General features: G+C 34.3%; 1 protein-coding gene across 1 annotated transcript in view; it reads left to right on the top strand.

Moving 5' to 3' along the window:
- The first annotated feature begins 3,296 nt into the window (after positions 1 to 3,296).
- LOC5667717 (homeotic protein proboscipedia) overlaps positions 3,297 to 13,167 on the top strand; it is a 35,827-nt gene continuing 25,956 nt past the window's right edge. The window contains exons 1-2 of the mRNA XM_061644986.1: positions 3,297 to 3,532; positions 4,311 to 5,069. Coding sequence (XP_061500970.1) covers positions 4,547 to 5,069 — 523 coding nt within the window. The 5' untranslated portion in view covers positions 3,297 to 3,532; positions 4,311 to 4,546. The remainder of the gene's footprint in view (positions 3,533 to 4,310; positions 5,070 to 13,167) is intronic.

Here is a 13,167-nt window from a genome sequence, read left to right as displayed (position 1 = left end):
GATTTTTAAACTAAAATGTTGCTTACTATTGAGGCGCTTTAATATTTTTTAAATTATTATAATGAATTTCAACAGTTACATTTTCTTGGCACGGATTTCTGCTCACACGTAAGCGATTTCAGAATCAGACAAAAATATTAAGACAACATAATAATTCTAAAATAACTCTCAACCATTATAATGATTTCATAATCATTACTTCATTGCCGTCTCATGAACATATCCATAGCAATAAGCTGAAATTTTGATAATTTATTTACGCCTCACATCTTAGAGGTCTAGAAATGGTTTTAACAAGTAGTCTTAAAAGAGTTCTGTAGATGGACCCTTTCAGTCTTAAGAGAGTTTTACTATAGTTTTATTAGCTCATATAAGACATTCAAATGAAAAAGGGAGTCTTAATGGAATAACCGTAACAACAACATTGAAACTATGATAAGATTTAAAACGTTACTTGGGATACCTGGTCCCTCGACCAAAATGTTTTAACTATGCTTTTCATTTGAATTATCAAAAAAGCTATACAATAGATTTAAAAATATGTAACGTATTCAATTAAACACTGATTGGGGATTTCAACATGCCTTCAATGATCTAAATTTAAATAAGGCTAAACAGCTTTTCGTTTAATCCAGGATATTCCATAGCACTTGATCCTTTTTTCTCTTTTTGACATGGTTTATTCAATATTCCTAGCTGCAGATAACGTTGTAAAAAATCTCACTTAAATTGATTCAGCGTAGCACTCCAGCAGAAATTGTATACTACACGTATTCAAGTGGAATCTCAATTCTCCCTTTCCCGATTTGCGTTACTCTCCTCCAATTATTTTATGTGAAATTGACAATCAATTAGGTTCATTGTTTTCCAAATTATGTGTTGGACACTTATAGGGTATCTTCAAAGTTTCAGAGCCTCTTGGAGAAAAAAACAATTGGTAAGGTAATCCAGGGGCTAAGTATTCAGATTGAAAAAGTATATTGATTGCAGTCTGATTATAAAAACTTGAAATAACTTGTCTCAAAATTGCACAGTTTACGTTATCAATAATAATTTAAAAACATCATCATTGATATATTCATCAAACACATTCATTTTCAGAAGATTTTATAACGATGGGTTTAATTCAAGGGAAACAATGAACGTTGTACTATCCATTTTATAATAATTCAGAAAAGAAATAACTTTCTGTCGTAGCTTGTGAAAATGGATGCAGCAATGTTGCAATTGCTTCCCAAAATAGTTGGGATAGTTTTGCATAAATATTGCATGACTGAAAGAATCATAAAAAATTACTTCGATGTAGAACTTAACCTGAGATTTTGAGCTCTTACGAAACATTTTTTTTAAATCTCATTAAAGCAACAAAAAAAACTATAGAAATCATAAACACTTAACAAAGTGTAAGAATGTAATACAATTGATAATTTTTATATCATCTATAGATATAACTTAAACATATTATTCATTAAGGTTTCGGAATGTATGTAATGTTTCCAGATCATATTTCTACGAGTCAATATCTGGAAGTGCACATATTTTAATTCGCCGGAGAACGCGTTGAACGTCGTCAAATGTTCCAAGTAGGAAAATTAATTTACTTAATAATACGCATCTATATGTAAACTCCTGGAGGTGTTTTTCAGTGCAGAAAGACACTAAAAACTAAGCCTTGTCTATTTAGCTAGCTTTGCATACGAAAACTGAAAACGTGTTTGAAATTATCTCAAATGCAGTAATCATATTTCACATATGATTCCACCCTTTTATCTTTTTTTTTTATTTTGGTTTGTGCTGCTTGCTCTTTATAGATTAATCCTGTTTGCTTTGTAATGTTGATACTTTTTTCATACAAGAGTTTTATTTCAAAAGTTAAAACGTTTGTAACATGTTGAAGTTAAACAAGCTAAGGTAAACGTAAAAACATTAAATAAATGTATGAATAAACTGAGTATGTGTTTCAGGGCTTCAAATTTCCCCTGTAATCTTAAAATAACCACTAATATAATTTTCGATTGCTTCTTTAATAACGTTTTAGTTTATGAATTGTTTCAGTACGCGGTTTTTATACTCATAACGAGCAGCCTATGTTGCTTTATTGTTTATAATTCATGTTTATTTTTCACTGTTTGTTTCTTAGTACGTGACAACAGGTTTGAAAGAAATAAAAATAAACTTATGTGTCACACTCGTTATAAACATTTCATGAAAGCGCAAATGCAGCAAATACCCGTGCAATATCTATCTACATGTATGATTGCTACAGATAGGATTATCTACTAATTCTTAAAAATATAATCCATAAAAGAGATAATAAACATGTTTTCTCTACTCATTTCGCTTTTCGGGGTACAATTCAATACTATTTTCTTCTTGGCAACTTTAATTAAACATTTTGTAATGTAAGATATTTTATCTAGATAACTGAATGATCTTCTACTGGAAACAACTCCAAAGAAAAACGGTCAAAACACATTTCAAATCTGATTTATATATCCGATGGCTCTAAATTTATCTCTATTGATCAACCCACCAAGCGAATAATTATTTTTAATTAGTAAATACTTTACCAACACGCTTGTCGGTTATTTTCTATTTAACAATAGAGCCAGTGTTAAACACAAAGTCGTTATTAGTCATAATTTGTAAATATTTATTAAATTCTCAAGAGTAATAAAGTAATATATTATGCTATCGATTTCAATACTATTCCCAACTTCATTAGCTGACAGAAAACTTCACGCCAGAGATCAGGGATTAAAAACCATTCTTGATCCATACTGTTTATTACTATATTATACATATTGTTTTATTACTTACTACCTTAGTGAAGTTTAGTGAATAGGCTATAATAAGTAATAAAAATGAAAATTTGAAAATATGAAAGTATGAAATTTAAAAAGGAATATTTTCTTTGTTGGGTTTAGAAGATTTCTGATCAAAGATATTAAACAACCCCTTCAATTCATAAATATCATATACAGCTGAATCATTGTACAATTCGTAGATTTTTCATCTTCATGTTGTTTCAAATCCAAAACATGACAATCTCTGAATCGTTTGTAGATTGTTGCCAAATTGTTTTCGCTTGCTCATCCCTGACAGTAGCAGCAAGAAATAATCACACACACACTCAAGTACGCTTGCGTACACATCGAAAAAGAAGGCGTGTTACTGTTTTCGCCACCAATGTTGGCGAGAAAAGAAAATCCCAGTGTTTTGTTCTCTTTCTATTTCCTGTTCCTGAGAAAAATGTTAACTTTGCCAGCCAACCACATTTTACCAACGCAAACGCCTTAGTTTCAAAATGGTCAGTTAGCTGTTACACATCGTTCGCTTACGACACATCGAATACGTAAAACTGCCTTGGACTAGATTGCGGAATTTTATGTCCATTGAGGTTGTTTTAGAAAAGCTAGTGACGGTTTTGACATGCTAATACGTTTCGACAAACAAACCAAAAAAGTGGACAAGGTGAAAATGCTGGTGTTATTAAAAAAAGCGTTTTGATAATTTCTGTAAACCAATTTATGTAAGGAATCAAAGTATTTTTTGAAACTTGGTTTTCATTTGTGGAAATGTGTTAATTTATTGAGTGGTAAAATCGCACTTATCATAAAGCGGTATTCGGCATCCCGTCCTGTATATAGTGTTTGTTGTGTGTTTTTTTTAAATTTATCGTTTAAACTGGTGCTTGATTTATGCAAATATTTAGTATCGTTCATTCCGGAAACATCCTTGTATGTTGGTGATACCGTTTTTATGTTGATTAAATCGTTTGTGTACTTATCTAAATGGTGTTGTGCTATCTGTGGTGACATCAATGCGTGGAAAGTACAGGAAAATATGCGATACTCGAGTGTTATTGTAAGCGATACTACCCCAAGTATTTCAAACCGACAAGCTCTCGTAATATGATCTTTGCCGCTGCCACGTGTACCAGTCGTTATAAGTCGTTACTTCGTTTTTTATGTCTTCTCTAAAGTTCTTTTGACGGAATGATAAGTAAAATAAGAGGAAATGAATGCAACGTTTTTTGCAGCAATCGTCAAACATATCAGAGTGTTGTGCTATAAATTTTAACGTGGACATACTGTAAGCATTGCCGCTATCGATTACATCCCGATACAAAGGTATTGTTCGAAATAAAAAGGTGAAAATCGTGTTCCACCATGTTGAAAATAACCCCATTGATATGTATGACGTGACAATGGTGCGATAATATAATTAAATGAGTTTCTGGTGAAGAATAGAGCAATGTTCTAGAAAGTTGTTCATCTTTTGTTCTTGTTTTTGATACAACAATTTAGTTATGTGTTTCATGATGATCATTACACCACATTACAAAGTGATCAATGGTCATCTAACCATTTGATTGCGTTTTGAATGAAAAAAAGTTACAATCAACTTGATAGGAATATAATTCTCTCAAATTGAAGAAAACAATTCATAAATTGTTGGACAAAGCTATTCGTTCGGTAAATTCAAATAGTACAATAGCTTGTACACTTGTTACGACTTGGATCAGTTTCATATCACCCTGGCAATGCAAGAGGTTTGCAATTCTCTCGAACACATGGGTGCGCAAATTAAATCTGAATCTCCGGCGATCGGTTCGCTTCATGTCGGAACAGCAGTCGTGGTTGGAAGTGAAACAGATATAACCAATGCTCAGCAAGTTTCACTTACCACAAACCAGCAGCAGCAAACCATCATCGCAGGTAGCACTCAATTAATCGGCCGAAAACAAGTGATCTGTGATAAAACAACACGAGTTGCCACCCAGTTATCCGTTATAACTTCCGTAGAACCCCTCGGCGCTCAAGCTGCTACGCAGCAGCAGCCACATCAGCAGCAACGTATCGCGGACACATCTTATTGGATGCAAAACGAAAGTGGTTTTATCAACTCACAACCCTCAATGGCTGAATTTTTGACACATATCGATAGCGAGAGTCCCAAACTTGTTACGCAAGGAATTCCAATTGGACCCAGTGATAACATGGAGTCCGTACCAGAGTATCCCTGGATGAAGGAAAAAAAAACAGCACGCAAAGCGACTGCACAAGGTATGTAAATCTGTCATGTTTTGTACACCATTTAATTCAAGACTGTAATGTGTGACCTAGCAACGGAAAAGATTCCATGCCCCCCTTATATTCATTTGTTTCGTTCATTTCATTGCTATGGTTACAACCCTTACATTCCTTTCATGTCTTCCACAACTATTAATGACAACGATAAGTAGCATCGCTAGTTGTATCGCAACTAAATCATCAAAATGAATATGCAATCAGCAGTTCCTTCTGTATACACCTCTTCAGTGGTTCGTGACGCAAATAGACGTGATCCGCAAAATAATATTATTAAGAGTTTGTTTGTTTCCACAAAAAAAATACAATCGTTATTTTTGACAAAATAAATCGTATCAATTATATCAAAACTGTTCCAGACACAGACAACAAAAAAGAATCTATCACTACGCATCTCTCAACTACGCAAAACGAAAGCAATGTAGTCCGTGGTGCGAAAAAGGTTGAAGAACTCTGTTTGATAATATCTTAGTTAACAATACTTGCTATGGATTACCTTCATACATACAATGAAATGTATGAAATGTATTGAAAAAAAAGTATATAATAATTGCATACAATATATATATATATATATATATATATATATATATATATATATATATATATATATATATATATATATATATATATATATATATATATATATATATATATATATATATATATATATATATATATATATATATATATATATATATATATATATATATATATGATTTTAGTTGTAATATTTGAATATGAATATTATCTTTATTTTGCGCGACTTTAAGGGGCCCTTCTCATGAAACAGCCGTCAAGTCGTACGACGTACTCAATACAATTTACTTACTCAATAAATATTCAATTTATATCTGCCTAAAATCACTAATGAGTTTGGCTGTGTATAACTTGTATGTGTATTTATAATAGGATAGTCAGCCCCTCCAGGCGGCCTCGTGATGCAGTCGTTAAATCAGTTTAAAGTTAACAACATTCCCGTCGTGGGTTCAAGCCTGGAATGCACCGTCCTCCTGTAACAAGGACTAACTACCCGGTTGTATGGTACTGAATAAGTCTCGAAAGCCTGTATAGTTCGGCATGTCCGCGTAGGACGTTACGCCAAATAGAAGAAGTCTGTCCCACGCATGAGGGATCGGTACATACGGAGATTGAATATTGATAATTTCCCAAGAACTGGCTATCTTGCTAGAAATTCAAACAATATGATATATTTTTCGTAAAATCCGCTAATAACTTATAATTTTCATTTAAATATAATCTTTTTAAATACAAACGACATGCTGCTCGCAATTAAGCTTTCCAAAGGTTAGTTACATGATATTAAAATTAACCATGTAAGTAACGATTGTGATGTAATTGCACAGCTGATTTGGTTATAAGAATGCTTTAGACCTTTGGCGATGAAATCATTAATTCAGAATGTGTTAAAATCATCGCTCATAGAATAATCCTCATTTTCAAATTTTGTTTACTCCTAGGTATTATAAATATTAAAAAAATATTGGCAACGATAACATATGATATGAACTTAAAAAATTACCTTGACAATATACCATCTCAACACCTACCGAAACATTTCACAACTCTGCTACTGTTTTCACATTACATCATTGATTAGTTTTTACATATTCTCCATTAACACGTCCATCCCGGTGGCAGGCCTCAGGGCCTGCCAGTGAACTTTCCCGTACGCTGGTAGCAGGCCATGGGGCCTGCTATTGGTCTTTTGCTGGGGTCAAACAAAATTGCGAATAACTGTAGTCTTCTTGCATGCAGCAGCAGCAGTGGGCAAGTAAAATAATAGTGTTCTAAGAATGATTGCAGTTGATAAAACCTCATTCCATACACAACAGTATTGATGAACAGAGAGGGTTGAAATTATAGCGAAAACTCATTTTTCTACATGGTTCAAAATCCACTGCTTGCGTTCTAGATGCCGGCGGAACGGAAAGTTGATGAAAATCAGCTCCGGGCTGAACGTGTTAAAATAGTCTCATCTACCATCCTTTTCACTGCCGTATCCATTTGACTTTGATGCGTGTCTATGCTTTGTATAAATATAAATTGATTAAGATACTACTGCAGCCCTTGTGCTGGTGAATCAAAATGTTGAACATACCAATGAGCCATGTAGCGTCCAATTCGGAGACAATATTTTATTCGACGTGTAATAGTTTCAATGGGCACAGTTTACATGCCATTATGCACCTTCTCTCGTTATACTCGAGCTAATTCTGTGTATCTTACTTCCCTTCGTATTCTATCCAAAGGATAACATCATAAGAGTGAAGGCGTGAGTGAAGTGGTTATATTGTGGATGATTTACTGCTAACTACCCTCACGGCTTGTAATCCATATTACAGAAGACTTCCGGAACTGTTGGAGCTGCGCTAGCTGTGCACAACACAGCATGCATGACAATCCCCCGTCGTTAATTTACGCACCAGGAGGTAACACTACAGCCCGGAGAGAATAAACGTATAAATCCCTTATGCTCCAAACTTAACTGCATAATTATTCTATAAGTTGGTTCAACTAAAATAACTCCACTTTGTTGACGCTGATACTTGATCCAAAAGGCATATTTTTATAAAATGTTGAAATGTCAAATCGTGGGTCTACGTCGATTTAAATAATTAAATAATAACAATGATAATAACATAATATTATACTGAAAGGAAAAAAACTAAGTAAAACAAGGAAATCGTCTTTTTAACGAAATACATAATTATTCTTAATGTCCTATATATATATACATATGTCGAAAAATACGTTGTATTTTTAAGAATGAGCACTTATAGCACTAGTAGAGCACTGCTGTAAAAGTTTTAGATTAAGAACATTGGTAGAAGCACTCAAAATAAAGAAAAGCCGGAATTTGAAATATTTTTAAGTCATAAGACAAATTTTAATTAGGGTAACTGTACCAGTATTCGGCAGTGTACCTGTTTTCGGCAGGGTAACTAAAAACGTGTAATTACGCAGAAACATGTTAAAAATTGTCTTAACACTTATTTTTTAAATAGAGATATGCTCATTTGTTATTCATATACGAAGTTTCACATCATTTCCTTGCATATTTTTCAAAATATCAAACAAAATGTGCAGAGTTCAATATGTTTCGGCAGATTTACTGTTAGCCAATAGTTCGGCAGTTTTCATTATTAAGAGAACCAGAGCACTTAAACCATGAAAGTTTGGTTTTTATAAACGACTCATTGGTTGCAGAATTTATACTAGCCCGCTTGGAATTTTAAGATCACTAAAAACAAGTAATTATTCACTTTAAATGCTGCCGAAAATTGATACACGGTAAATGTTGATTTTTGACAGATCAATGCTGTTGGCTCCTGCCAAAACTTGAAACAAAAATACACTTTTGATTTCGTTGAATGTACATTTCAAACTTCATCAGAAAACTGCAATGCGTATGTCGACACATAAAACGACATTTCTTGTATCAAATATCACCAATTTCACTATAAATAATCAAATAACTTGAGAGAAAAATAATAATTTGTGAGCCGGTGGGAGCCCTACTCTATAGCCGTCAGGCAGTCTCATTTTTCCAATGCCTACTTTGATTGTAATTCAAATCAAAGTGACTGTAAAAATTGCGAGCAAAATGCCCAAAATGGGCAACATAAAATTAATAATTTAAGTACTTTAAAACACTAATTTTAGGAAAGTGAGAGTGTAAAATTGTTTTAAACATTTTTGTCTACCTATTGGCATTGATTACCGACCCGTATTCGCGTTGCCGAAAATAGGAGCACAGCCTGCCGAAAATAGGAACAAAATCAGTGTTTACATTTTCATGAATATCGCTAGAAAATGCATTTAAAACGGCAAATAAAAGATAGCACAACATAATACGATAGTTTATCGTCCATAATAATGTCACATTCAAGAAAAATAATAAATATTGTTAGTGTACGAGCTGTTTAAGTGAAACTGCTGCACTAACCTGCCCAATACTGGTACATTTACTCTAGTTTTTTTTTTAATTTTAAGCATATTTTTTAAACATTTCTTAAAAGACCATGTCACTAAAATGATCCCCACCTAGTCCGTGCATCATTCCAGCAGCAACAATTCGGTTTATTAAATGTAAATAGCTAAAGTCAAACTGATCTGTAGTGTTAAATTTGTTCATTACATATAGTAATGGTTCATTGAGGCTGTATAATCGCCTCTGTCTTTTTCTAATATTTGGTTGTGGGGCATCAAAGTTCAATCAAATCAACAAATTGGAAGTGTCAATCTTTTACACCAAAATCATACCTATGCACATTGTGCACATTGCACTATTATACGTCTATGGTTAAGAGACACCATGACAAAAAATGCCTTAAGCTAGCCACGCTATCGCACTGACTAAATCCTATTATTGCAATTAATGAATTAATTGGTAATTAAAAATATAACCAAAACTCACAAATTTGCCGGAATTTTGTCGTTCATCATGTTGTTTAACTGATTGCTTACGTATAATCTGAGACCATAATGTTTTACGAGTTGGTTCAGTTTTTACATTTGTTGATCTACTTTGTAGACCAATTTGCTCTACTTTTTTAGATATTAACTACAAACTCCATCGAGTCGGCTATTTTAATTACAAACTAAAATCTCCCGTAAATTTCCAAACGGTATTCTTTAATAACTCACAATTCCAGTTGTTTATGTTTTAATTGTTGTCTTCCTCACAATTGCCCCGATGGCTTTGACCCCATCACTCATTTGAAAATATTATCTATTCCACCATTGTATCTGCCTACAACCACGCGTCTCCATTCAACGCGAAATGTGTATGGAAGAATCCAAGAAGAACTGTAACATAAAATCATCATCGAGTATAGCGGCCTAACAGATAACGCGAGTTTCCTGTAACACCAATGACACATGTTACCCACAGTTCTTTCAACGGGACCAACGCTTCGGTACGATCACTCTACACATCGTAACCTGCACATCAACGTCAATGTCTGACACACGCATCACTATGCAACGGATTCTACCAATTTTTTTCAATCACTCATATGGACAGAAGAAAAACCTCAGCAAAAAAGAATTTGAATAGCTAGGCACGCTTTTTATGCGTTGTATTTGGCATTAGTATGATTAATGATCATGTTCTTTTAAAAATATAACATCTTTACGGACTGTGTTTACGTTCTTGTATTACCTTACCTGCGTAGGTTTATCACACATAGTAAGAGCAACGAATCATTGCAGTTCTTACCACTGCTAGGCCAGTCCCGTGGTACAGCCGACTCTCATACTTAACAACATGTTCGACAGTACCTCCCATACGAAGGATTATCCTGTTATGAGTCATCAATAAATCACTGATATCTAAGACCATTTTTCGTAAATTCAAGTCTTTGCTGACAACAATAAGTTCCTATCACTACAATGAAAATTTACTAAAGATGTATGCTGAGTTTCGTGTGAGTGTTAAGGTGTAGGTGCAAATTCAAATGAAAAACAATGTTTTTCAACCCAAGTATGCAAAGTCTAACAAGTTTTTCTAAATATATGACTTTTTGAACGAAAGCTGCACAAAATCGTAAATGTTTTCTTCGTCACAACAAAATTTATACAATAAAACATTTTTCATATGGCGTTGTGCTGCATTGTTCGTTTTGCATATAAATATCAAACCCATTTCGCGTTTTATTGTTGCATACTTACACACAACTGCATAACTGAAGGATATACAAAGGGTAACATTATAAAATCGAATAAGAGCAACATTCGAATATTCTACATCTACTACCGTGCATATGCATTTAGTGAAAGCTAGATAATGTCTAACGGGATTTCACAATTTTTTGTTTCAATTATCTCTCGCTTACAGCAGCTCCATATTATTCATAACCGCTGTTTTCTATCATGTCAATTTCTTCGTGTAAAGTAGAATGATAACATCCAACTCAAACAGAACCTATCGCCAAAGGTATTTCCATCCACAACATTAATAAACTTTTGAATTCTTACGCACGATGCATGCAGCATGCCAAGCCCAATCCTGCAAGGCGTTTGCACTCAGCAAACATAAACAGCCGTTCGGTAAAAAAAGATCAAAAGGTACCTTAAGAAACAAGAATGACAGGCCAAAAGAAAAAAACAACTATGGTAGAAATACACTCGTATGACAAATGAAGTAAAATAACAGGTTACACAAAGAAAGATGATTTCTAAACCACATACGTGATACAAAAAACTTAGTTATGAGTCGACTTCAATTCGTATAGCAATGAATTATTTTCCTTTTACTTGCTCTCTCGCAAATGGTTTGTGGCGTTTTGTTGCCCTTCTGCCACTATGCGCTATCAACTTTAACTGACGGATCAAAGTCAATTTTAGCGAGTTCAATTGCATCTGCCATCGTTGAACAGTCTGGGCTAACCGCAGAAACCTGTTTCCGACTGCTAATTTTTCATTGCTATACTTTATAATCTACTTCATCTACCCGGTAACAGTGTCCACTTCATCTAGCGAAATGATTTCAGCTGCCTGTTTTGTAAAAACTGTGTACACACAGTACATTCCATAACTATGCATGGACTACCGTATTTTGTTTCTGAAGTTGTTAGCTAAACCTGAATGCATTCTACTGTGAATACAGCAATCATTAATTGAAAGATACTTTATATTTATTATGGTTTAGAATTTCCTGCAGAATCAAATAAATTTGTTATTCTTATTATTATGATTATTATTATTATTATTTAAGTTACAATAATATGCAACGTGTAGTCATTTACTATAAACAACAACATAGAATAATTAATTCAAATGATTTGAATAGTTGCAACAGATATAAAATACACTTTTTTCAATAAAACTTAAACAATCATGAAACTCTCATCAAATCTAAACCATTAGAATCGCATGTTAATTTTTCTGGCTTTGTGACTGTGTAATACACGGATCTTGAGCAATTTAAAATTTCAATTCGTTTGTACAATTGTTGAAGCACACTAGTGCAACATTTAAGTTCAACCCACACTCCTGCTCAACTCCTATCATACATTCTCAGATTCTTTATCGTAACCACAGATCAACAACATCAACTGCGGTCCTAGCGGTGAGACTCACTCTATCAATGCTTCCGAAGCTGCAGAAGTGCCACTTCTTGTGGTTGACATTGTAATTTTATGACTACTATAAATTATATTGTCGTCATCATCGCTTTACTCGCTCGGTTTAGCATTTTTTTAAAGTCTTACTTTAGCCAGCATCGGTGTATGCGGTTTTCGCTGGTTTTGCCCAGGCCAGACTACGTTTCCCCTAATCGTTACCGCTTTTCTTGTAGATTTATTTCACCACACGACGCTCGCACAAGAGCGAAAGAGCAAAGGGCAGGCACACACCCTTGCACAACATTGCTTGTGTCATAGAAAAACTCCCAGTCTACCATTGCTACAAAAAATGTGAGTGTTTATCAAATAAATACACATGAATAACAAGAGTACACACCTCGAAGCAGGAAATTCCTTCAAGAACTACCACTCCCTTTTTGGAACGGACATTCTCCAGGAGCTGTGTTGGAGGATTGAATAAACGCGAAAAACAGCAGGAAGTTGTGTATTTCGTACTAGGGAGTGGAGAAGAAAAATGGACCATGATGTGCTAATCTGCTTAAAAATATTATGTTATCATTCCACATACAATCCACCCTTCGCAGATATCCAGCGATTGCTGAAAGACCGTCGCTTTACCCTGTCGTATTAAATAGAGGGTGGTTCAGAGGTCTACCGTGTGAAGTCGACAGGTCAAGCAATCATTTGTCTCCGAGAGTGGACCGTTTTCTCTAGGGATCAATAAAATCACCGCTGCTAAACGGTTTGAAATTTGATAAGGCTCAGTTTTATTAAGGGATAATCGTCTCACTGTACCCTGTCACGACAAACGATATTTTTACTCTGGAACGGGAATTGTAACAAAACACTTATAAACATGCCTTACCCACCCAGCATCACAAAGGGCGCCAACGCCTCCTAGACATTCACAAGAGGCGCCGTCATCACTACGAAACCATGCCCTCGGTATACATTCGAACCTT

This window comes from Anopheles gambiae, chromosome 2 (assembly GCF_943734735.2).
Source record: "Anopheles gambiae chromosome 2, idAnoGambNW_F1_1, whole genome shotgun sequence".
In the NCBI taxonomy this organism is placed as follows: Eukaryota; Metazoa; Arthropoda; class Insecta; order Diptera; family Culicidae; genus Anopheles; species Anopheles gambiae.
This window is presented reverse-complemented; position numbering and strand designations above follow the sequence as displayed.